Genomic DNA, 27162 nt, shown 5'->3' with positions numbered 1-27162 from the left:
AATATAGGTAGGTAGGTATATATTGACAATTTAAACAGATCTTATTATATCTTTAAACGAGCAATTCTTGTACATATATAGTTTTATTTATTTATTTATATACCTATAGGTGCATATATCTCGGGGATCTCGGAAACGGCATGTATTATATGCAACGTAATAAAACAAATTCTGGTACATAATAAAATGTGTGAACTATCATATGACGTTAGCAAGAGTATCCCCGTAACAAAAACAGCTGCAACCCGACCCGTGTAAAGCATGTTAATGGCACGGTGCATTAGTTCAAGCTGGGTTATTCAGTTACAAAGGAATTTCGACGGTTATATAGCATATAGACTCTTAGCCGTGACTTCGCCTGCGAAGTAGTCTTTCCCCATTCCCTTTACTGATGTTTATAAGAATTTGTGTAAATCAACTTCACTACAACACCTTAAGAGGAAAAGGAACGGCCGTTTCTCCATACAAACGCAGTCCCCATTTTCCTCTCCGGATATTTCTGTGAGATCTTTTTCAAAATTTTAGACCCAGTAGTTTCGGAGATAAAGGCCAGGCCCCGATGGTCGGACAGACAGGCAGACAGACAGACAGACGCACTAGTGGGAACCCTATAAGGGTTCTGTTTTTTTCCTTTTGAGGTACGGAACCCTAAAAAGACAAATAAAGGGGAAATAAGGGAATAATAATGTAGCAGCTGCAATTCGGTATTTTGTGGGATTAATTTCAATTTAAAATCGACAAATAACACAGCATCATACGTTTATTTTTCATTCTCATTGCGTTTGAATTCTGGGTTCTTCCAAATGACAAGTCTGAATGTCGCACCCTCTTCGCAAGTAGGTCCGTAGTGTTGTCCTAGGTCATCCAGCGTGAACACCTTGAGAGTATCCCAGTGGTCCTTCTTAGCAATCTTCTCGGTGCCTACAGCCGTCGTCAAGGCACCGGCGGCAGCGACATTGTGTGCCACACATGCCGAACGTCTAAAATATTGGAATATAATTATCAACTTTATATTAGTAGCCATGTTCTGGCTGGTCACGCATAAAGGAGGTATTTGTTTCACTTTTAAGCGACACTATGTCGGGGGACCCAGGTATGTCCTTAAACTACGTCCAGGACCCGGGTATGTCCTTAAACCACCTCCAAGACCACCGGTGGACGAGCAGCAGCGTCCCTCAAATTCGGTGTACTCGACTGCGATCGCCAACCCACCCCCCACCCAAAAAAGGTGGAGGCCTATGTTCAGCAGTGGACGTCTTATGGCTGAGATGATGATGATGTCGGGGGGCAATTACACATACTTTGTATTTTAAAGAGTGCAGATGGACAGATGTGGTGGACGCTGATCTACGCGAGTTCCGGGTTGAAAACTGGCGAGAAATGGCACAGGACCGGGATCAGTGGCGATCAGTCGTATTGGAGGCCAAGACACACTTTAGGTCGCTGCGCCAGAGGAGTAAGTAAGTAAGTATTTAAAGTAGGGATGTGACGACCTCATCGTCCGGGGGTTTAACCAGTGTGTTTAGTCAAGAAGGGAGCTTGTGGCGAGCTGTTGCGGAGCTCTGGGCTCTAACCGCGAAAATCGAAGTTCGCAAATTGTGGGGATCTTTCTCTTTTACTCCAATGACAACGTAATTAGAGTGACAGAGAAAAATCCCCGCAATATGCGAATTTCGGTTTTCGCGGTAGCCCCACTGTCTCACGACAGTTGGGTGGATGGGACAGAACCTTCTGCCTCTGGGTTGCCTTAGCCGGCCGTCCAGAGTAGGACCGCGAGAGCTGCGTTCTCCAAGGTAGATAAATGCAAACATAGGAGACGAGTTGGCTGTATGCTTAAAGTCAAGTGACACCGGAAATCTGTACCTATTTGTAAGGCCTGAGTTACACTTGTAAGTTTTACTTACGTAAGTAGGGACACGGCTATACTACAGAATGAGAGATGAATATCGTTATCTCATTCTAACAAATAGCTTTGTCCCTACTTACGTAAGTAAAACTTACAAGTGTAACTCAGGCCTAAATATATAGATTACAATTTCCATGCAATTGTAATGTGTTAAATAAATTACTCGTAATAAAAAAAAAATAAGTACAGAAATATGTTGGGACGTTGGGAGCAGAGTGTCGACAGGTCGAGCTCATAGTGCCAGTTCTATATAAGTATGATGTCCATGTACAGCGTGCCTACCGCGAACCACGTTCGACGTGTTACCTCTGTGTTGCACTTGTAAATTCGTACGTAAGTGTGACAGGGAGGCAACACGTCGAACGTGGTTCGCGGTAGGCCCTCAGTCCTAAAAACTTACCTCGCCCTAGCGAATTCCGTTGCTATTCCCATTTTCCTGAATCGTGGATGAATAATCATACCTATGTCATCGTAGAGTGAAGCAATTTGTAGTTTTTTTAATTGTTTATGCGAATCAAACATGTTTTCCCATTGTAAATATAGCCGCATCTCATCGGTTTCAGGCTGAGGAATAAAAAACATGTTTATTAGAACAAACGACTACAACATTACATTACTTATACATAAATCCAGTGAGCCCCATATAGTAATAAGAAATCAAAATTTTGCGGTTTATTATTAAATCCAATAATTACTATAAAAAGCTATGTTATAGAGTTAGATCAAGATAAGTCTGTAACTATTTTGATAGCACACGCAGTGTAAGTGTTGTTTATACGTCAATATTTCATAAAAGTTAGACGTTTAAAATAACACTTTCACTGCGTCACATGAGCCGGGGTTTGAACCCGCGACCTCCGAATTGAAAGTCGCACGCTCTTACCGCTAGGCCACCAGCGCCTGATCCCACCCCCACTCTACCTGTAGCTTTTTAAATAAGGCCTGCCGCTCCACTGTAGTCAACGACATCAAAGACACGCCCACTATTTCCCGAACATTACCGTCATCTTCGTCTTCGCAACATATCATAGTAAGCGAAGCAGGATCTTTAATAAATTCACATATAAATACTTCGTACTCCTTTACCGCTTTTGGATTTCGTGATATACCTGTAAATAAATAAAAATAAAATTAGAAGTAAACGGTGGAGTAATAAGTCAAATAGGTAGTTATGCACACCAAAATGCAAATAATTAACTTAAGAGCCAACAGGACTGGTCATTTCTCCATACAAACGTACTCCTCGTTTTCCTCCGTGGTTTTTGAAGCTAGAGCGATGATTTTTTCAACACAGATTAATATTGTCAATATCTGTGTTGGACCGTTTTGCTTTTTTTGATATTTTTGTTTTTTAAGGCGCTAGAGCCCTTCAAAAATGGCCAAAATGGCCTAATTGACTATGCCGCAATGAGAGGCGTGGCATTCAAAACTGATATCAATTAGCCAAAAAAGCAAAACGGTCCGACAGAGATAATTTTATAATCATTTAGATTTCCAAATTTGGTTACGATTGGTTAAGTTTTGGAGGAGGAAACAGAGGAGTACGAAACCTCGATTTTTGAGATTATTATTTACGCAGGATTTTTCGCCTTGTCCTTATCGCACTACTTTTAGGTGCCGCTTCCGTTAGCGAGACGGGTATATTTACCTAAAATATTTAAAACTCAGCTCCTGTTTCGTCTTAAGGGGCCGGTTACGACGTTTTCGATTTACAAGTAGACCTTTGCGCAAATAATTTGTTCAATAAATGTTTTGTATTTCTAATTTTAATTAAGATAGGATATAAATTCGATTAATATAAAATAATTATATACCTAATTCAAATTTGAATAAGAACCCCTGTTGTTCATGCTATGTTACGTTTATTTGTTTTTTGGCTATATAAAGTACTTAACTTCAATTGTATGGGTATATGCCGACCTAGCGCGGCGACTTCGGGAGACTTAATGCCAAAATGCGTACTTATCCCGTTTTGGCCTAAGAGCCTACCGCGAACCACGTTCGATGTGTTGGTAAGTAAAAATAATACAAGATTTTTATATTTCAATCAAGATAACTAGTAGTTCGCCCCGAACTGAGAACTCGCGGTTAACCAAAAATTATATATGTATAATACGAGTATAGCGATTGATTTTGTTGCACATATTTAGGTGCTCGTATAGTGCGATTAGTGCGACATAAAATAATACAAAATAAATGAGGGCGCCACTTTCTACGTAGTAACTGTCTCATTTTTGACGTAAAATGCTTACCTACACATGGCAACAATTTAGTATGGACATTTTTGAGTTCAGTTTTATTTAATTTCTACTATTTTATGTCGCACTATAGGGTAATTGCGTCAGTTTTCCGTCCGGTGTCAGTTTCCGTCCACTTGACGGATTGGTAAATAACACATTTGATTTATAATTTGGTACTTGCGAAATATAATTTTTATGTGGATAGATAAATTGTTTAGATATTAAGGATACAATAAGTCCAAAATTGTGCAGCAATGAAGGTTTATACTCAAATTTCGTCAAGTGGACGGAAACTGACACCGGACGAAAACTAGCACAATGACCCTACTTAGGCGGCAATGGATCAAAGATCGCGTGGATTTATTGCAAGGTCTGTGGAGCCCTTAACTGATAGATTTAAGCAAAGAGTAGTATTTATAATATAGTTGGTCAAGCAGATCTTGTCAGTAGAAAAAGGCGGGCAGAAAAATGTAGGCGCGAAGGGATGTCGTCTCACAGAAAATTTGGATTTCGCGCCTTTTTCTACTGAAAAGATTTGCTTGACCTTGACAGGAACTTTTTTGCGTCAATTTTGAAGCGCCATCTGTAATTCTTAACCTGAAACATCAACGTCAATATCAGGGGAGAAGGGGCATAAATAGCATCTAAGTATGTTGCGAACGTAAAAAACTTCGACTTTGAAGAAAGGCTATTTATTAATAGAGTCTGGCTAGCCAAAAATTGTTGACAGATATTTCGTTGTTGTATCACCAATTGTCTATGATTTTAAAAAAAGCTAAAAGTCAGTTGTCAATCTATGTCATTCATTCAAATTGTTTGCTGGATTTAAGGGGTTTATTTTAAATAATATTAATAATTTCTATACTGAGTGAGGTTCGCAAACTATTATTTAAACACGTAAATAATTACGACAATGTGCGAACTCGACGTGTAGCGTTGTATAACGAAAAACTGCAATGTTTACAACTCCTAACCAAATGTAAACAAATTATGAGGTTGGTGCTCTATAAATATTTTGATACTTTAAATACTAGTTCTAACATTTGCCTATTACTTTAATTAAGTACGTGAATTTATTAATGCCTGAATCTCAGAAACAGGACAAGTGTATAAAGAAACGGATAAACTAAAAGTTCTGAAATATATCTATAAAATCTAAATATTGGAACGTAAACATATGTGTTTGTCATTGACTGTACTTTAAATAGTGGTAGAAATTATGTGGGCTGACTTTGAGAGCACGTAAACGTTTATTTAACTTATTTCCTTAGGTACCTACCTTACTTGTCAAAAATATTGTCAAGTATCAAACCTATAATTCCTACTACACAAAGTGTGACCAGCCCGAGATTTTTTGAATTTCCCGCCAATAACTTAGGTAAAATTTCAGTAGCCAGACTCTACACGAAAACAGGTTAGGTAAGCACATTTAACTTGACTGTTGATGTAAATAAAGTACCTATCATACACGGCTGTAATAACACACAATTAGACCACGAAACACATTTACACGCAGCAGGTTGTGAATCTACCCGCCGTGTTTTTTTCTGAATTTTCTGATAATAAAGTTCTCAGGAACTGTGATGGCGTATGAAAACTTTGTTTCTTTTAACATTGTAAAACCGAAATTTATTTATCTGAATTATGTCGTAGTAGTACAGGCAATAAATACGGTGTTAAGTGTAATGTTTTGAGTTTTATTTGGCAAAGTTGGTTTTTTGTGACAATCGCCTCCATGGCCACGAAGCCATAAATAGTTAATTCTATCAGATGTTTTTTTGTTTGTTTCATGCTCTGGATACAAGACTTTTAAGACATTCTGACGAAATAAAGAGAAGCCATATTGAAAAAAATAAGTTCAGCGTTAAGTAATATAGATGGCGCTATTTTTTTCGAATAAAGGGCTTTGTATACGGCTGTCCCTCCCCTGGATTCAAGTCACCACCTTAAAGATTAAAATAAACTGTATCTGTGCTAAGCCGAGATATTTTCTGTCAAATGTCAAATACTTATATTTTATTTTTATCTTGCTAATTATTTGAACATGGTAAATTTAAAAACGATATTATAAAAGTGTATACCGAGCGCTTTCATTTGATACTAAACTCGACCATGTTTCTTGCAAATAAAATGACCAGAATAGCAAGACCTCTCACAAACAGCTTTTTGGCCTTCTAAGCTCTTCTAGCTCAATTAACCCCTTGATCGGGCCTGCTCATAATTTAATGACTAAAATATAATGCCAGCGATTACACGTACATTCACCCATTTTTATTTAAATTAGAACAAGTATCAAACTATCTTCCGACAGTTCAGCTTAAAATCATCGAAATGCCGGGACGTGCCGCTAGCCAGCCGCGCGTTCCAAGTCGAATGTAAGAACTTCGCTTCGCTTCGCTCGCTCGTTCGATTAATTATTAATTCTAATTACCTGCCATTTTCATAAGCTTTTCATCGTGAATGAAATATTTTATAAACAAATGTACGGCATCGTCAATCCGGTTTTCGGGTAAATCCTGAATGCGTAACTTCACCAACGAGCCGTCCTTTCTTGTTGCTTGGAACGTGGACCACACTCGACAAGACATCTTGCAAGCATACTTATGCAAATCATATAGCTGAATAAATACCTAGAAATAAAATAGAATATAATAAATACCTACATATAAATATTTTATTTCGAAAGCACAAACAGTGACAGTTTCGTGAGGTATTTCCTTTGCGCTTTGCGCTACACATGGGATTCTTCAAGAAGTGGGTATTTAGGGTTCTCAAGGGTCGAAAACGCTTAAGTTGGCTCTGTGATGTTGCTTATGTCCATGGGCTACGATGACCGCTTCCCATCAGGCGGCTCGTCTACTCGTTTGATGGCTATCACATACAAGACAGAAAAACACAGGCAGGTCACACTCATCGTACGATCAGCGCTGGAGCTGCCATCCGGTTTTATCAACGGACAACGTCCGCTGTACCTATTGACGCTAGTGCTAGTTACTACGTGTTTGCCGCTCATGAATTTGAATGTCTCGAAGTTACGAGATTAACTACACACGATATAGTAAAGATATATGACGTCCCAATGGTAAAGGTTGCTTATGGCGGTTGGCGTTTACGCCGCTTCAATGTTATTGCACCGCTACGCGACGTAAGCGCCAGCCGCCATGGAACCCTTTACCCCTTACCCTTCGCCGTGGAACGTCACATATCTTTACTATTTCATATCTAGTGAATCTCTAATGATTCATTTCCCGAATCGAGCCGATTGTCAATAGGGGTGAGAGCAAGGTGTCATTTATTGGGCATTGGCATGTCGAGCACTGGTACCACCACCTTACAAGTTAACAATAGTTCACCTTTGAGCAATTGAGGGAGATTTGGAGACGGTAGACATCCGTACTATTTCGTACCCACTGTACAAAACGGCGAAAAAAAACTTACTTCTATACCTTTACTACTGAGCACGACGCATTGGTGTCGCCTTCTTTTAAAGGCAACGTAAAATAGGTATATTGCAGTATAAAAACCAAATGCGAGTCGGAATCGCGCACGAAGGGTTCCGTATCATTACGCAAAAAACGGCAATAAAATCACGTCTGTTGTATGGGAGCCCCACTTAAATATTAATTTTATTCTATTTTTAGTATTTGTTATTATAGCGGCAACGGAAATACATCATCTGTGATAATTTTAACTGTCTATCTATCACGGTTCATGAGGCCTAGTGACAGACAGACGGACGGACAGCAGAGTCTTAGTAATAGGATCCCGCTACGGAACCCTAATTAAAAGGTGCCGTGATCTTCATGATGCAACGTATAAATGATAAACCAAACCAATAACATTGTCCTCGCGTGCCCGCTGTCAACCTCTGAGATTGGCCTCCTACAAAGTACCCAATTGTATGACTCTATTACAGTACAGTCGCCATCAAATATATCGGAGCGGCCAAGGTGCTCACAAATATCTGAACACGTCTCTATTGTCAGGGCGTTAGAGTGCGTGTTCAGATATTGTGAACACCTTGACCGCTCCGATATATCTGATGATGGCTGTACCTAATTCTTTCTAAACCACTTCAATTGTTTCACGAGATAAACCCTGACCTGGCTTTCTAGGTCACTGGGGTGTTGATGAAGTAATTTACTCTGGTAAAGGTATTAGGTGACGTTTGAATTGCTATCTCTTCTGTATCATTGTATTGGGAGCGGGCATGAACTGTAGGCGGCAGCAAGCCCCCTCCCCATTCATTGGCCCGAAGAATGTTTTAAGCTTTTGAACGCCATCTGTCGAACCTTAGAACGTCACGCACAGGCCAATATATGTAAGAAGAATAAAATATAAAACGTACCTATTGGGAACGAAGGTTGTAGGTTAGACCAAGAAAAGTCTACCTACACGAAGTTGTTTTGGTCTTTTACAGGTAATTAAGGATGTCAAGCAACGTGAACACAGAAGACGACGTGGTGCTGTCTGGGCTGTCGGGCCGCCTGCCCGAGTCCGACAGCATCGACGAGTTCGCGCGGCAGCTGTTCGCCGGCGTGGACCTGGTCACCGCCGACGACCGCCGCTGGACGCCGGGTGAGCATGCACTGCAGGATGACGTGGTGCTATCAGGGCTGTCGGGCCGCCTGCCGGAGTCCGATAGCATCGAGGAGTTCGCGCGGCAGCTGTTCGCCGGCGTAGACCTGGTCACCGCCGACGACCGCCGCTGGACGCCGGGTGAGCATGCACTGCAGGATGACGTGGCGCTGTCAGGGTTGTCGGACCGGCTCCCCGAGTCCGACAGCATCGAGGAAAAGACACATTTTTCCAGTGACATTGTCATGTCACTTGCTTGTAACGGTCGCCACTGCTTTAGTGCAAACAAATTATTTAACCTATTACTGTATTTAGGTTGGTACGGGTTGCCTGAACGAAGCGGCAAGCTGAAGAACTTGACTCACTTCGACGCTTCTTTCTTCGGAGTGCACCCCAAGCAAGCGCATTTCATGGACCCGCAGCTGCGCTTGCTGCTGGAGGTGACGCACGAGGCCATGGTGGACGCCGGCTTCAACCCCGTCGAGCTGCGCGGCTCACGCTGCGGGGTCTACGTAGGACTCACCCGGTCAGAGAGCTTTGGCGCGTGGTCCCGCGACAAGGACAAAATCAATAGTTACATTGTAACTGGCTGTAGCAACTCCATGATCTCAAACCGGGTTTCTTACGCATTTGACTTAAAAGGACCCTCGATATCAATGGACACCGCCTGTTCAAGTGCTATGACCGCGATGGCTCTGGCCGTGAACGATATCCGTAGTGGCCGCTGCGACGCCGCAGTAGTCGCCGGCACAAACCTGTGCCTCGATCCGGCCTCTTCACTTAACTACCATCGGTTGACCATGCTCTCGCCGGATGGTCGTTGCGCCGCGTTCGACGACAGTGGATGCGGCTACGTGCGTTCCGAGGCTGTGGTGGCCGTGCTGCTGCAGCGCCGGCGCGACGCACGCCGCGTCTACTGCACTGTTCGAGGCGTTGGCATCAACAACGATGGCTACAAGGAGAAGGGAATTACGTACCCCACGGGCGCCATGCAGCGTCGCCTCGCGCAAGAGACTTTCGAGGAGGCTCAGTTACAACCACAGGACGTTGTCTACATAGAGGCACATGGCACTGGTACAAAGGTAAAAGGCCAATTTTCTTTAAGAGTAAGTTTGATGTTCTGTGATAGTGTCTTGAGAAATAGATGATGTGTTGCAGGCGGGTGATCCCGAAGAGGTGAACGCGATTGCAGAGCTGTTTTGTAAGGACCGACGGACGCCGCTGCTTCTTGGCTCGGTCAAATCTAACATGGGTCACGCGGAGCCGGCCTCCGGGCTTTGTTCCATCGCCAAGCTGGTGGTAGCCATGGAGCGCGGTGTAATATCCGGCAACCTGCATTTCAAAACTCCTAATAAGAATATACCTGCGTTCAGGGATGGTCGTATACAGGTGATTCATTATTAGTTTTGTTTTTGAAGCTGGCTAAGTTGATATAAATATTAATTAACATTAGCTTCAAGCACAGAATACTATGACACGATTAAAAAACTTGAATTTGGATTTCTGAAATTTAGTCAAAGCCCGTGCTCCATATAAAAGTTTTCTCTTTAAAGCTATAAGGAAATTTTCCTTATATGCTCCTTCATGGACCAAACGAAGCCATTCGAAGTTTGGGTTATTACGGCTAAATACGATATAGATAGATTAGATATGTCAGTGTCAAATATGACGTTTCTACAAACAAATACGTCACTTTTGATACTGACATGCATATCTAATCTACATCGTATCTAGACTTAATCTTTGACGTACTTTAATTAAAGTTCGAATCGGGCAGTAATAAAGCTCCTCTAGGCACTCTCGGTCCACCTTGCATCATATCCTATTTCTGCTCTCTACATTCACTATTTTCGCCTGTCCACTTCATTTGTTTATGAAATTAAACTAGGTATTTAATCGGATCATATCGTCTTATCGCATTCTAAATATATTCCAATGTTTGGAATACTTTACAGCGGTCGTGGTCGCAGGCCAGCTCCCGTTGACCATGAGTAACTATCTAACTATAGCGGTACTTACCATGAGGTCAACGTAGCTATTGTTCTTGGAAAAATAGTCGTCGTCTTTGACATGTTCTTAATCCAACCTCAAGTCTTGCGACGCTAGGGTTAACAATTGACATACCTTATAAGAAAGTCCATTACGCGCAAAAGAATAAATAGGTTATTACTCCCGTTACGCCAGCGTAGTTACGCTTTTTGACCAAGTGTGATGAGAATGTGTACATTGCAGGTTGTAAACAAAAACACCGAATGGCAAGGCGGTCTGGTGGCGGTAAACTCTTTTGGGTTTGGCGGCTCCAACGCGCACATAATCCTGGAAGGAGGGTGTGGCGCGCGGCCCCCTCCCGCCGTGTACCCCGCGCCGCGACTGATTCTCGCCTCAGGTCGTACCAGAGAAGCAGTGGAGCGCATGCTCCAGCTGGCCGCCGCGCACCCCTGCGACGCAGAGCTGCACGCTCTCATAGACGCCGTGCACGCGCATGCCATCCCCGGTCACCTGCGACGCGGGTACGCCGTGCTCAGCGCGACATCTCTACAACTCGAGGTGCTAGAGAGCGAGGCCGAGCCGCGCCCGATCTGGTTCATGTTCAGCGGCATGGGTTCACAATGGGCCGGCATGGCGCGCGCACTGCTACGCGTGCCGGTGTTCGCTGCGAGCATCGCACGGTCAGCAGCGGCGCTGGAGCCCCACGGCGTGAATCTCCTGCACTTGATAACAGATGCGCCGGCTGCCGCTTTCGATGACGTTATCAACTCTGGAGTCTCTATCGTTGCCGTGCAGGTGGCGCTGGTGGAAGTGCTGCGCGAGCTGGGCGTACGACCGGACGGCATCATCGGACACTCTGTCGGGGAAGTAGGTAAGATCAACCCATCACGCGCCTACTCCCTAAATACTCTTTAGGTTATTCGTATTTCGTATATAGGTAAAAACTAAAAGATAGGACCAATCCTTCACTAAATAGAACGCTTAAATACGTACCTAATTAGGTACCTACTTTCCAATAATGTCAGGACGGCCAATGGTAAGTGATATAGTGATCGAGTGATAAAGCATCCATAGATTCAAAATGTTTTTACTTTTAATATCATTTTTAAAAAATTGCTGGAAACTTATTTCATTGTAGGATGTGCTTACGCCGATGAGTGTCTGAGTGCGGAGCAAGCCGTGTTGTGCGCTTTGTGGCGCGGGCGCAGCATCGTGGACGCCAAGCTGCCCCCCGGGGCCATGGCCGCGGTCGGCCTCTCTTGGAAGGACGCCGTGCGACGTTGCCCCGCGGACGTAGAACCAGCCTGCGACAACTCTGCAGACAGTGTCACAGTGAGCTTCCTATCTATTTAGCGCCGAAATAGACGATATTTCAAATTTAGTAATATTTATATATACTTATTAATTTACTCAAGTACCCTATAATTTGCTTTACATTCACTCACTCTTAGAGCCGAACAAAAATCTTATCTATGTCATGGCATGACAGGTCTCGGGCCCGCCAGCCTCAATAGAGAAGTTCGTGGCTGAGCTGACCGCTGAAGGTATTTTTGCTCGGCGCATCAACAGCTCGGGAGTGGCGTTCCACAGCTCTTACGTGGCGGGCGCCGCACCGCAGTCGCTCAGCCGCCTGACGCAGCTTATCCCTGCGCCGAAGAAACGCAGCGCGCGCTGGCTCTCCTCCTCGGTGCCACCGGAACACTGGGAATCCAAGTTGGGTGAGTAGAGGAAAATTGGGAACTCTCATAAGTAAAAATAAACAGGTAGATATCAGGGAAGGCGCAGCAATAGAGTACCTACGTGATCATTTTGTGTGCGCTAAGAATAGCGTCCGAGTTTGGCCTTTTTGCATTGTCCTTCGATTAGACGTTACACTGCTATCTTATGGGATACCCGGTTTTTTAATGCCTAGGTAATAGTAAACATATTGGGCAAACGTATACTGCTTAATTACTCCTTTCTGCTAGTTGAAGTATTTATACAAAAAATCCCTTTCAAGTCGCTAATTCTGACTTGTTCTGACTAAATAATTAAAGTATGTAGGTACCTACCTATGTACTTAATAAAAGTAATTGATCTATTTAAATAGGATAGTAATATTTACTTAATAAACATTTTTTATGTACTGAAAATATGAAATTTTCCCATTTAATTCACGCTTCAGGAGCACCACTGGCGGGATACCGCATTGACCTTTGCGTTGGTTCGTGTTGCAGCTCGGACGTGCGACGCCGCGTACTTCGTGAATAACTTAGTGTCACCGGTGCGGTTCGCGAGCGTGCTGGCGCTGGTGCCGGCGCGGGCGCTGCTGCTGGAGGTGGCGCCGCACGCGCTGCTGCAGGCCATCGTGCGACGCGCGCTGCCGGACGCGGTGCACGTGCCGCTCGTGCGCCGCGACGCGCCCGACGCGCTCGTCCACTTCCTCGCCGCAGTGGGCAAGACTTACGCAGCCGGCGTACAACCTCAGGTGGCCTAATACTTCAGTCCCGGATATTGTTTACGTAAACATCCAAGTAATACTTTGTCTACGTTTTAGGTGTCGCGACTGTACCCGCGTGTGTCGTGGCCGGTGTCCCGCGGCACGCCCGCGCTCGCGTCGCATGTCGGCTGGGACCACTCCGTGGAGTGGAGCGTGGCGGACTTCAAGACGGCCGGTCGCAGCGAGACCGTCATCGAGTACGACCTCGGCAGCCCCGGAGACGCCTTCCTCGCGGGCCACGACATCGACGGCAGAGTCCTCTTCCCCGCGACCGGATACCTTGTGAGTGATGGCCTACACATACAACGTCAACCACTTGTATGAGACGTGTGTGTGAGGCTGCTTTGTGTTGTATAAAGAAATATGTATAAATTGATTTATATACATAAGTATCAACTTATAAATTATACCATTAATTTTAATATATCAGAGATAAAATATTTGCATATAAAAAGAATATGTTTGTCGAGCAGGCGCTGGTGTGGCAAACGGTAGCGAAAATGAACAACCTGGAAATGGAGCAGGCGGCGGTGGTGCTAGAGAATGTACATTTCCGTCGCGCCACCATCATGAGCCACGGCGCGCCGGTGCGCTTCCTCGTGTCGCTGCTGAGCGGCTCGAGCCAGTTCGAGGTGTGCGAGGGCGGCGAGGTGGTGGCGACGGGCACGGCGCGCCTCGCCGCCGACCCCGCCGCCGAGCGCTTGTCCGCCGTCGCGCTGAGCGAGTACCACACCGAGCAGGAAGACCTGCCGCCGCTGGACTCGGAGGACATATACAAAGAGCTGCGCCTGCGCGGCTACAACTACAAAGGCGTTTTCCGCGGCATCAAGTCCTCGGACGCGCGCGGCACGCGCGGCTTACTCAATTGGGAGGGAAACTGGATTTCGTTTATGGATACGGCGATACAGTTTTCCCTTATCGGCATCGACAAGCGAGTCCTATATTTGCCGACCCGTCTGCAGCGAGTAGTGATCGACCCCGCGGCGCAGCGCGAGGCGGCGGGCGCCGCCGGCGGCTCGGTGCCGGTGCGGCTTTACCGCGACCTCAACGTCATCGTCGCCGGCGGTGTCGAGTTCCGCGGCGTGCAGACCTCGCTGGCGCCGCGCCGCACTCACGCCCAGGCGCCGCCGCGCCTCGAGAAGTACGAGTTCGTGCCGCTGGACAACGCGGCAGATAAGAACCCCGCGAGCGCGGCGCTGGGTGCTGTGTTGCAGCTCGCACTCGAGAACTGCAATGTACTCACGCTGAGACTGGCCGAGCTGACTCTGGGGCGACCTGTGGACGCGCTATTACTGCCACGTGCAGTGCACGGTACGAGTACGACGAAAGTCGGATTGTAAATTGAATACGAAATAATTTTGGTCTTGAAGGTTTGAAAGAATAGGCGCGAGAATAGAGATTACAACGGTGCTAACTGTACTACTGGACCCGGGTATGTCCTTAAACTACGTCCAGGACCCGGGTATGTCCTTAAACCACGTCCAAGACCACCGGTGGACGGGCAGCAGCGTCCCTCAAATTCGGTGTACTCGATTGCGATCGCCAACCCGCCTGCCAAGCGTGGCGATTATGGCATTCACCCCCCAAAAAAGGGGGAGGCCTATGTTCAGCAGTGGACGTCTTATGGCTGAGATGATGATGATGATGAACTGTACTAAATTTGTTACCTAAGTTTATTTATTGATTAATAGATAAAGTGCATTATTTAGTAAAATAATAACACTTTTGTCCCTTCGTAAAACAAAATAAATCTTAATTTTGCGAAAGCGAGATTTTGACATAATTTTTCTATGTTGAATCAAAAAACAAGTAAATTAAATGAATAATAGTTTCCCGTGAAAGCAATAAATACCCTTTGTACGTTAAAAGCACTACCAAATACCAAAGCGCCAGATAGATGACTCGTTTGACTAACGTGCAATCTGTCCACAGTGCTGGAAGCGGAGCCTGGCGTGCGCGTGGACGCGACGCTGGCGGCCGACGTTGACGTGGCGCAGTACGCCGCCGCCATGGATCCCCTAGGGATAAAGGTACGCTATTAGGTCCCGTGCGACTTTGCTTAAGCCATTCAGTATTGTGTATGAACATGCACATCGCTGTAATAAAATTTACAAACCGTTAGAATCATTATCGGACAATCTAAATAAATTTTGAGAATACCTTACAAGTTTAGTCTCAGCCAGTTCTACAAATATTCAGGTGGTGAAGAGCGACGAGTTGAAGAGCGGTTGCCACGTGGTGATGGGCGCCGACGTGTTGGCGCGGCGCGACGTGCTGTGTTCACTGGCAGCGGCGAGCGGCGCCGGCGGCTTCGTGCTGCTGGAGGAGACGGCGGGCGCGCTCGACGAGCCAGCAGTGCGGGCGGCCGCCACCGCCGCAGGACTCACTCTGGTAGTTGCTCTCTCCTTGTAATCGTTGTTGTCAGCATGATGTGTGAATCATTCTGCTGATAATTAAAACGTGTTGTGTTTATGAAGGTGTCGCGAAGCCGCTCCGCGTCGTGCGAATACATGCTGCTGAGGCCTGCAGCAACCGTGCCGGCGACCAGCGTCATCATAGAAGTGCGCGACGACGATTACTCGTGGGTAGAGCGGCTGAAGGTCGTCCTGAAGCGCGCCGAGAGCGAGGACCTGCGCGTGTTCGTGTGGTCGCGCGCGCACTACTCCGGCGTGCTGGGGCTGGGGACGTGCCTGCGGCGTGAGCCTGGCGGCGCGCGCCTGCGCGTGTACTACCTGCCCGACGCGCCGCACGCGTTCGCCGTCGACGCGCCGGCGTACCGCGCGCAGGTGCGGCGCGACCTGGCTTTCAACGTGCTGCGCTCCGGCGTCTGGGGCACCTACCGCCACCTGCCGCTCGAAGACACGGCACCCATCCAACGACAGGTATTTTTGTCAAAAGGAACTCTAACGTGTCTCGCTATAATACAATAATAGTCACGTTTGCTATCTAACACAAGGTCTTTTGTCGGTCCCCGGCGACAGGTGGAGCACGCGTATGTGAACACACTGACGCGCGGCGACCTGTCGTCGCTGCGGTGGGTGGAGAGCGAGCTGCGCCACGCCGCGGCCGCGCCGCCGCCGCCGCGCACCGACCTGTGCCGTGTCTGCTATTCGGCTGTCAACTTCCGCGACATCATGCTCGCCACCGGCAAGCTGCCCCCCGACTCTCTCCCCGCAGGGCTCGCTGATAAGGTACACACACTACTCAATAGCCGATAACCGATCTTATATTAAAGACTAGACAATGGTTAGGAAAGTAGGTAAAGCTTTGTTTAATTTTACAGGAATGTATGCTTGGGTTGGAGTTTAGCGGGTATTCATCAACTGGCAAGCGCGTAATGGGCATAGTTCAGGCGATGGGCTTAGCAACCACAGTGCAGGCGGATGAGACTCTTACGTGGGAAGTGCCGGAGCAGTGGTCGCTGGAAGAGGCAGCGACAGTGCCCGTGGCGTACGCGACGGCGTATTACGCGCTGGAGGTGCGCGGGCGCATGCGTCGCGGCGAGGCCGTGCTAGTGCACGCGGGTGCGGGCGGGCTCGGTCAGGCCGCCATCGCCGTCGCGCTACACGCCGGCTGCATCGTCTACACCACCGTGGGCTCGCCCGCCAAGCGCGCCTTCCTTCGCGAGCGCTTCCCGCAGCTGCCCGACGCCAACATCGGCTACTCGCGTGACTGCTCCTTCGAGCAACTCGTGCTGCACCGCACGCGCGGCCGCGGAGTCGACCTCATCCTCAACTCACTCGCGGGCGACAAGCTGCAGGCCTCGCTGCGCTGTCTCGGGCAGGGCGGTCGCTTCCTCGAAGTCGGCAAGCTGGACCTGAGTGCCAACACGGCGCTGGGCATGGCAGTGCTGTTGAAAAACGCGACGGTGCACGGTGTTCTGCTGGATGCGTTGTTCGGCGAGACCGAAAACCACCCGGAGAAAGCGGAGATGATGCTGTGTGTAAAAAGAGGCATTGCTACCGGCGCCGTGCGCCCGCTTCCTGCCAACGTCTACACTAGCGAACAACTCGAGCAGGCCTTCCGGTGAGCTTTTAATAAATACGTTTGGGCTTGCATGTACTTAATAATGCACATCGGGCGTCTCACGGCTGGTTTAACTTGCAGGTACATGGCGACGGGCAAGCACATCGGCAAGGTTGTGATTCGGGTGCTTGACGAGGAGCCAGCGATCGAAAAGGCGCGGCCACGGTTACTGCCCGCCTTGCCCCGCGTGTACATGCATCCTGGGAAGACCTACGTGCTTGTCGGTCAGTATCAACCACCTAATTATAATAGTTAAAATGCGACTAATGTGAACAGTTTTCTATTCTCCCTTTTTATGCCAATCGCAGGCGGGCTGGGAGGCTTTGGACTGGAGCTGTGCGAGTGGCTGGTGAGCCGCGGCGCGCGCACCGTCGTTCTCTCCTCGCGCAGAGGAGTGCGCACCGGCTACCAGTCCTGGTGCATCCGCAGGTGATACAAAACTCGGACTCCCGATTTAAACTAAATGTAAGTAGTTATTCCTCTTGTTGCCAATAACCGTGTTTGCTGGTAGATGGCGCTCGACGGGCGTGCGCGTGCTGGTGTCGCTGGCGGACGCGGCGACGGCGGCGGGAGCGCGCGCGCTGCTGCTGGAGGCAGCGGCGGCGGCGCCCGTCGGCGGCATCTTCAACCTGGCCGCCGTGCTACGCGACGCCCTCCTCGAGAACCAGACGCCGGAAGCTTTCCGTGCCGTCGCCGAACCCAAGATTGAGAGTCAGTAGCTTGCCATATGATGCGTGCTTCTAATAAGATCATGTCAAGTAGGTACCTACTTGTAAAGTTTTATTTATTTACGCACAGTGACTCGCTGGCTGGACTCGGAGTCGCGCGAGTTGGCACCGGAGCTAGAGTACTTTGTGGCGTTCTCGTCGGTGTCGTGCGGGCGCGGCAACGCGGGCCAGAGCAACTACGGGCTCGCCAACAGCGGCATGGAGCGGCTGGTGGAGCGGCGGCACGCGGCGGGGCTGCCGGCGCTGGCGGTGCAGTGGGGCGCCGTCGGCGACGTGGGACTCGCGGCCGCCTTGTTCGGGGACGCGGAGGTGGCCGGCACGGTGCCGCAGACCATCTCGTCGTGTCTGCACACGCTGGAGAAGCTCTTGTTGATGCCGCACGCCGTGGCTTCGTCCATAGTGCACGCCGATAAGCGACTCACTCGAGACCAGCCCGCTCAGGACATTGTCCAAGCTGTCGCCAATGTGCTTGGTAACGTTATTTCATTATTATAAACTACCGGCTTTTGTTATTAGTTAAGGTGACAATTTATAAGACATTTCTCATAAATTACTGATCTCTTAAACATCTCTGGTAAAAATGATTAGTTATTTAGTACAATTATAAAATTTTTATACAGGATAGGTTCAGTATGTATTTGAGGATGGGCAATAATAGAGGACTTTAAGAGATGATTTGACTCCTATGAAAGTTCAGCGAAAATTATTAGTTAAGGAGACATCATCGAATTTCGTCTCCTTATACCCTGCGCTAACATTACTACGAGTATCTGTAGTGATCTAATATTTGTTAATAACTCCTGCTTCAATTAAATGATCACTGTTTCTAATTTGGATACAGGTATCCGGGACGTGAACAAGGTGTCCTCGACGGCGACCCTGGTGGAGCTGGGGCTAGACTCGCTGATGGTTGCCGAGATCAAGCAGGTGCTGAAGCGCGGATACGACTTGGTGCTCGGCGTGCAGGACGTCCGCGCGCTCTCGTTCGGCCGGCTGCGAGGCCTGGCCGGCGCGCGCGCGCCGAGCGCCGCCGCCGACTGCGCGCCGCCCGCCGGCGCCGAGCTCATGCCCCGGCGAGTGCTCATCGAGCTTCCCTCGCTGCCTCCTGCAAACGCCGATGACAAGCCGATATTTATGGTAGGAGATTGATAACATTCATACACCCTTGGGCACGGTGAAAACATGAGGACGGTAAATGAGCAAAGCTTCTCTGTTTCAGTTTGGGCAACAATGCTTTAGATATAAGTAATAAATGCGCAACGAGTACAATTTGGCATTCAGCAATTTTGTTGCGAACAGGTTTTATTGATAGCTGATTTACTAGTTAATTGAAGTCTGATAGTAAATAATCCTACACAAGATTCTTATAAGAGTTTTGAGAATAAATAATCTTTTTAGTTTAGAATGAATAGTATTTATGAAAATTTTCCGGGAACTGAAACCAGTTTCTGTGGGCAGGTGCACCCGATCGAGGGAGTGGTGGAGCAGCTGCGCGGCGTGGCTGCGCACGTGCGCGGCGCGGTGCTCGGGCTGCAGTGCACCGCGGCGGCGCCGCTGGACAGCATGGCGGCGCTCGCGGGCTTCTACGTGTCGAGCGTGCGCGCCGCGCAGCCGCGGCCGCCGTACACGCTGCTCGGCTATTCGTTCGGCGCGTGCGTCGCCTTCGAGATGGCGCTGCAGCTCGAGCGCGCCGGCTGCGCCGTCCGCCTAGTGCTCGTCGACGGCTCGCCCGACTATGTCGCCTCGCGCATTCAGAACTCTAAGCAACACTCCATTCATTCGCTTCAACACGACGATGCTTATTTACTTGCCTATTTGGGGCAAATGCTTTATGACCTGGACCCTGTAATGGTTAGTATTTTAAGGTGTTAGTTATTCGTAACACAACACAAAGACAAATATATTTAAGTCTCCGAGTCCGAACAATAACAAATGAAACCCTAAATACCACTAGACTTCTGCTACCCATCCATCTCATTATACATACAACACAGCATTTTGAAAGAGCACGAGGTGATCACACATGAGTGCTATTTGTAAAACACTACGATCTGAGCAGCACAACTAAGTTGTATTTTACACTATTCTATATTTAAGTACTATATTGAGGAAAAAAATTAAACCGACCCGGGCCGCTAGTCCGTACTTAGCGGGTTATTCATTTATTTAATTTGGTTGTTCGTTCACGGTTTGCAGACGGTGAGCGAGCTGAAGCCTCTGCCGGATATGGAGGCGCGACTGCGCCGTCTCAGCGAGATGATCGCCGCTCGCGGCACGGTCGTGCAGACGGACGAGTTGCGCGCCGCGGCGCGCGCCGTGCTGCACAGACTGCTGATCGGCGCCAGCTACCGGGCCGCCACGCGGCTGCAGGGGCCCGCGACGCTGTTCACGGCGCGGGGCGGCGGGGACTACGGGCTGCGCGCGGCGTGCGCCGGCGAGCTGCGCGTGCGCCCGCTGCCCGCCTCGCACCGCGGCATCGTCTCCGGCGACGCGGCGCGCGCCATCGCCGACCACGTCTCCGGTTTGCTCGCCCGACGCTGACCAGATCATCCATATTGCATGAGGCGGGTGAGAGCAGATGCCACATCACGTGCTGTGCTGACCTGGGATTTAGTCTAATTATTTTTAATGGTTAGCGTTGCCGGTGTCCTTACAAATGGAAAGTTTGTTATCGGCTAACCTTAGCTCAAAACATACATTTTGTCATTAGGTATAGTTAAACCCAATTTGAAGTATTTTTTATTTTTGTTCGACAGTGACAATTACCACCTGAGTACATCTTTGTTTTATATATTTTTAAAGTGCTATATGCAAATGTTTGTAAATTCAAAATGCTGTACCTATTTACAAAATATACAGACCTAATAATGCAGGCCTCGTGATGACGTGAATTTTCTATTTAATCATAATTTTACTACAGTATAGGTACCTACTACATAATTATGTATATATAAAGTAAATACCTATACAATATGTTAGTTAGTTGGCCAGGAGTAACAGAAACGTGTAGGTGTATGCACTTAAAGTCATAGTCATATGTCGTACTTATATCATAATAAACAACGACTAACGTTTAATACAATTACAACAAAAACAAAATGATACTAACCTCACCAGTTGCTAGTTTAAGTAACTGCAAAGTTCTTAGTTTTCTCGCCATTTCATACACTCACTTCGAAGTGTTTATATCCAGGGCCGGATTAACCCTAAGTCAAAGTAGGCAACTGCCTAGGGGCCCCGCCTCGGCTAGGGGGCCCCGCGCCTCGGCTAGGGGGCCCCGGCGGCTCAGCGCACACCAAATAAGATTTTGTTCCATAGGGTCAAAATTCATGAGTAAATTTGTTATTCTTATAATAATGAGTATGCTTTATTATTGCTTTTTTACGATCCATTCTTTAAATAAATGAAATACTGCAATAAAATTGAAGCAATACGCTACTATACGATACTATAATGCTCAACTATTTATCCCGAAGCCTGATGAAGCACGGCTTTGCCTTCGCATGAAAGTTCGCCTCGCTGGGGCACTTCGGACTTTTAGGTCCAGGGGCCGATTTTTGAATTTCGACCGCTCAATTTCGTGTATTTCGTTCAATAATAACTCCAATACTAGGCATTTAAATTCTACCAATAGAATTGAAAACGAGTCGTCAATGTCACTAGATTCCGAATTTCTATCACTCGTATTTCAAAAATTAGCATTTCGTCGTTTTCAAAAGATTTTCGAGTGACGAAATCGAGCAATCCAAATTCAAAAATCAGCCTCCAGGTGGAGATCGGTACCCGGCCTTTTAACATGCTTTTACAATTTGCGATATTGTTAACAAAAAATTTCGCGCTCGCTGCGCTCGCGTTTATTTTTGCTTCTTTATTATTAGGTTGATTTTAACTTAGTTGATTTGTGACGTCCCACGGCCAAAGGTACCTTATGGCGGATATGGAGTTATGCATACCCCAGTAATCTACAATAAATAAGCTATCGATAACACAAAAGATCAACCTCCTAAGTTGCGTAGTTACAGAGATATGATTTTTTGAAAATAATGTTGTGAATTGAGCAACTTTACGATAGAGAAGTTTTAAGTTTAGCCGCCTAAAAAACTATGTTCCTGAAGTAAGTTACATAGTTGACTACAAATAATAATACCTTATATATCTGAGATTAAAAAAACGTTGCGACTTGTTCTGTAATGCAAATAGAAACCTTTGATACCGACTGATTTATATGTATACTAACCAATCTCTTGAAAATAAAGTTTTATTTCATTTTCACGATTGATTGCAATGAGCTCTCAAGATTTAAATTTTATCTATTTGAAAACGACACTGAGAGACAGTTTAAGCAAAAACCAATACCGATTTAGAGGTAAAAAAATATTTTTTAACTTTTTCATATAAAATCAGAAAATTGAATATTATTACTTTTAATGTAACACACAATCAATTTTTCTGAGCACATATGAAAGAAATTCTGTCATTCAAATGAAATAAATCCTAAAACCCCAACTAAATACTATATTTAACCCCTTATGCCACTTTAAACTTACATAACAATAACAGTATTTGCTCCATACATTTACGAAAAGGTACCTTATGGAAATAAATCTCATAATATATCACTACAAAACATCAATCACATTGAAGTTTATCTTTTATGAATAGAAAATATTAATTTACATTAAACTGCCACAAATTTAATTAGTTCTTCGTCATAATAATCTTAAAAAAGACCAATAATTTGTATGTAATGAAAAGGTACCTTGTGGTTAAGTTACATGATGAGGCATGATGATGATGGAACAGTTAAGATAAACTAATAATATTTTGGGGTAAAGATGGTATAAATCGTCTATTTCTTATCAATAATATATTTTGGTTGCCATTGAAGACAAGCGGCATTGAGGTTCAATGACCTCAGATATTCCATAAGGTAATGGGTCGGGTATTGGCATTTTTCAGCAAACCAATGGCTGATTTATTGCATGCGACCAAACCAAATGAAGATTATTCTAGTTAAGAAAGACTTGACGTGAGTAACTTTGGTATAATAGCAGGCTACTTGGATTTGTAATGTCGGTCGATGTACGGTTATAATATTTGCTAGGCGCCCCAACCAGAACTGAAATTATCAAATTAGTTTTGCGGAATGCTAATACAGTTCTCTACCTAACTTCTTTTCCCGTATTGACTAGTTTTTTTGGGAATTTTCAACCTTTTTTCCATAAGGTACCTTTTGTACTAAACTCTGAGACGACATTACTAGGCTTATAACTAACTTATAACAAAAATAAAAACAGGTAAACAAACGTTACGCATTAAGGTTTCAGATCACACAATAAAAAAAATTTGAGCATTTTTTCACCTCTTTACAAAACATTTCATATCTCCGAAACTAGAAACCCTCATAAGGTACCTTTTCCCGTGGAACGTCACATTTGGTCTTATGGTCGAACAATTGCTGTTCAGACTCGCAAAATATTAACTTTTGAGAAAATCAACTTTGCGGCTCTAGTTGAGCTTAGCCTTTAGCCTCGCTTAAAATTTGCCAATAGAGGTAGATAGGAAAGTGACGCTGAAGCTCACATGTTTGGTATTCCACTGGAAAATGTTCTTAAGCCTGAAGGGCTCTCCCCACACTTGACGCGACGCGGAATCGGCAAAAACCGATAGAATAAAGCTTAATGTCCACGCAATAAGAGTGAAAAAACATCGTTCGATTTGGATCGGCTCGGCCGACGCCTGAAGATTGAAATTAAAAACGCTCACTTATTTCCCTGTACTGAATATGCTGTGTGCAGAATTGACTGTAGGGGGCCCCGAGCTTCGCTTATATCACATGCACTTGTTAGATAAAAAGTATTTATTTTCAGTTAATATTAAGTAGTATAATCACAATGTTCATTAGCATCAAGTCAACCGATTAAATTAAGCAGGAGGTCATTAAAAAAGACGAAACGGGAGCTGAGCTAAAAGTCAATTTTGAGATTTCAAGCTGAATATACCCGTCGCTCTGACGGGGCGTAACCGCGGCGTGAGAGACTGTAGTTGTGTGTGTAATGCACGCACACAGACGCGTGCGGTGCGCCCGTACTCGCGCTGGCGAGCACCTCACTGATTGCAATTTGCATTGTCACTTTTTGTTACTGCTCCTACTAAGTAGGTAATTCGCCAGTAACTGGCCACTTTTAATAACTGGCCGCCCTAAACTAATAATGAATCCTATTCACCTATAAACAGAATTCATTTTAGTATAAGGTTTCAATAACTTCAATAACTGGCCACCTTATACTAAAATTAATTCTATTTATAGGTGAATATAATTCATTTTTGGTTTGGGGTCGCCACTGACGAATTACCCTATTGCGATTGAACTTTTTTACTTACCCGGCTTACGTTTACGGAACTCGATATCGAATAGGGTAATTCGCCAGTAACTGGCCGCCCTAAACTAAAAATGAATTCTATACACCTCTATACAGAATTCATTATAGTAGGTTTAAGGTTTCAATAACTGGCCACCTTATACTAAAATTAATTCTATTTATAGGTGAATAGAATTCATTTTTGGTTTGGCGTGGCCGCCGTTACTGGCGAATTACCCTATTTATGTACTTAGTGGTTAATACTAGTATCAAGTAAGTATTTTTTTTTCACTAATGCTCAGAAACAAAGTATAGACGTGACAAATATATATATTAACGTCTTTGTAAGGCAGGATTGGACATTCTATAGAGGAGTAAGTGTATGAAACAACCAATTCAGCTAGGACTAGGGAATGCAATCTAGATATCGCAATTTCGAGATCTCGCTAGATCTCGCACGTATTTTCGAAATTTAACCTAGTTGACAGGAAATCTCGATATATGCAATCTCAGTCGAGATCTGGATTAATATTTTCGAGATCTCGAACAAGACTGAAAGTGAAATACTTTGTTTTAAGTAATATATGACCTTAGATTCATGTTGTTCAGGCAGTGCTATTATGTGTCCGGCTTTAGCTCTATTATTGTTACGCAGTTTCTAAGTAAAGGTAAATAGTGGTTTAACATCGATAGCATTTCATAGAAATAAAGTAAAAATTAAAATTGATTTTATGTTAAATGTCAATTTAATTTGTTGTTTTTATTTTCAAAATATAGCATGAGGTACCTTCTAAGTAGTATGTCGGCGGCATATCGTAAAATCGTAATCCTAGGCGTATCCGGCGGTCCGACACAGATACTGACAATATTAATCTGTGTTGAAAAAATCATTGCTCTAGCTTCAAAAACCACGGAGGAAAACGAGGAGTGCGTTTGTATGGAGGAATGACCACTCCTGTTGGCTCTTAAAGAAAATATTTCATCTCACTCTTTGTTACGATAAACGATATTACTATCCCTTTTTACAGTCACGCGGCAAGCGTTTTGGCGTTTTCTAATCCAAGCAAAATGCTGCAAGTAGCACTTGTAGCGTTCTGCCTAACCCAAACTCATCATGATTTCAAATAAAAACGCGGCAATTGCTGTTGCAATGTTTTGGTACGCCCAGACCATAGTTGCCGCGTTTTGACAGTTTTCTACAGCCTTAATTAAAAGAGATATCAAAAATCTGAAAAAAGGGGATGATAGAATAACATAAAAGGAATCATTTGATCCAAGGCAACTTAAAACGCTGTAACTCGAGTTACAGCGTCTTACCATTTGACGGCAGATATAAACGTGAAAGACCTGACTGACTGACTGACTTAAATCAACGCACAACCGCTGGGACTAGAAAGTCCAAATTTGGCAACTAGATTCCTTATAAGGTCTAGGGGTCCATTAAGAAAGGATTTTTCAAAATTCATCCTCTAAGGGGGTTAAAAAGGGGATGAAAGTTTGTATGGGGTTAAAGTTTTCTTTTAAGCTAGGAATTTGAATCTTCGTAAAAATATATATTATTAAAATACAAGAAAACTAATTTCAGCGTTTTTGAAAATTCATCCCCTAAGGTGGTGAAAAAGAGGTTGAAAGTTTGTATGGATATCAAAAATTTTTTCGAGTGGTGGACTTGAATCTTTGTATTTAGGGATATTATTAGAAGACAATAAAAGTGATTTCAGCGTTTTTGAAAATTCATCCCCTAAGGTGGTGAAAAAGGGGTTGAAAGTTTGTATGGATATCAAACATTTTTTCGAGTGTGGGACGTGGGACTTGAATCTTTGTATTTAGGGATATTATTAGAAGACAGGAAAAGTAATTTCAGCGTTTTGTAAAATTCATTCCCTAACAAGGTTAAAAAGGTGTTGAAAGTTTGATTCCAATACAAATGGTTTTGAAACTTCTTAGAAAGACATAATAGCCAATTACAAAAAAAAAGTAATTGCAACGTTCTTGGAAATTCAACTCCTAAGGGGGTTAAAAAGCGGATGTAAGTTCGTCTTCAGGTGCAAATATTATTTGAAGCTATTAGGAACTTGAAACTTTGTAAAAAGGTATTAAATTAAAATACAAGAAAACTAATTTCAGCGTTTTTGAAAATTCATTCCCTATGGTGGTGAAAACGGGGTTGAAAGTTTGTATGGATATCATACATTTTTCGAGCGCGGGATTTGAATCTTTGTATTTGGGGATATTATTAGAAGACAATAAAAGTGATATCAGCGATTTGTAAAATTCATCCCCTAACAGTGTTAAAATGGGGTTCAAAGTTTGAATCCATTACAAATGCTTTGAAACTTCTTAGAAAGACATAATAGCCGATTACAAAAAAAAAGTAAGTGCAACGTTTTTGGAAATTCAACCCCTAAGGGGGTTAAAAAGGGGATGAAAGTTCGTCTTGAGGTGTAAATTTAATTTTAAGCTAGGAACTTGAACTATTTGCCAAAAAAGGTATGTAATTAAAAAAACATAAAAACTAATTCAAGCATTTTTTTAAATCATCCCCCAAGGCGGTGAGAAAGGGGTTGAAAGTTTGCATGAAGATCAGATATTTTGTGAGTGCGGAACTTGAATCTTTGTATAAGGGCATAGGCACCTATTATGAGAATACAAGAAAAGTTATTTCAGCAACCAACATCAAAATTCACTTGACTTAAAACTTCATACAACTTGCTAAAAAAGAAAGTACTTAATTTCAACATTGCTTGGATATGAAAATTATAGTACTAAAGATGTAAAATGTTGAAGATAAGATTCCACGCGGACGAAGTCGCGGGCAACAGCTAGTAATATAATATCCAGGGCTCCAATCATT

The 27162-nt window shown here is 45.0% G+C and overlaps 2 protein-coding genes across 2 annotated transcripts; one reads left to right on the top strand and one right to left on the bottom strand.

The window, feature by feature from the left end:
• Positions 1-760: 760 nt before the first annotated feature.
• On the bottom strand, positions 761-6753 carry LOC134666944 (uncharacterized). Its single transcript, XM_063524253.1, has 4 exons — positions 6578-6753; positions 2828-3015; positions 2307-2470; positions 761-980 (listed from the first exon to the last, which is right to left on the bottom strand). The coding sequence occupies exons 1-4, from the start codon at positions 6732-6734 to the stop codon at positions 761-763; spliced, it is 729 nt and encodes a 242-aa protein (XP_063380323.1). The 5' UTR covers positions 6735-6753.
• Positions 6754-8428: 1675 nt separating this feature from the next.
• On the top strand, positions 8429-20491 carry LOC134666710 (fatty acid synthase-like). The gene is made up of 21 exons (XM_063523949.1): positions 8429-8865; positions 9040-9806; positions 9883-10113; positions 10957-11584; positions 11852-12045; positions 12203-12431; positions 12930-13180; positions 13250-13474; positions 13666-14503; positions 15125-15222; positions 15392-15583; positions 15670-16074; positions 16174-16383; positions 16476-17218; positions 17300-17442; positions 17527-17647; positions 17730-17929; positions 18017-18418; positions 18788-19083; positions 19405-19797; positions 20143-20491. The coding sequence occupies exons 1-21, from the start codon at positions 8577-8579 to the stop codon at positions 20485-20487; spliced, it is 7200 nt and encodes a 2399-aa protein (XP_063380019.1). The 5' UTR covers positions 8429-8576; the 3' UTR covers positions 20488-20491.
• Positions 20492-27162: the final 6671 nt, after the last annotated feature.

This window comes from Cydia fagiglandana, chromosome 8, assembly GCF_963556715.1.
Source record: "Cydia fagiglandana chromosome 8, ilCydFagi1.1, whole genome shotgun sequence".
NCBI lineage: Eukaryota > Metazoa > Arthropoda > Insecta > Lepidoptera > Tortricidae > Cydia > Cydia fagiglandana.
The sequence above is the reverse complement of the archived record's forward strand: the minus strand, read 5'-3'. Positions and strand labels throughout refer to the sequence as shown.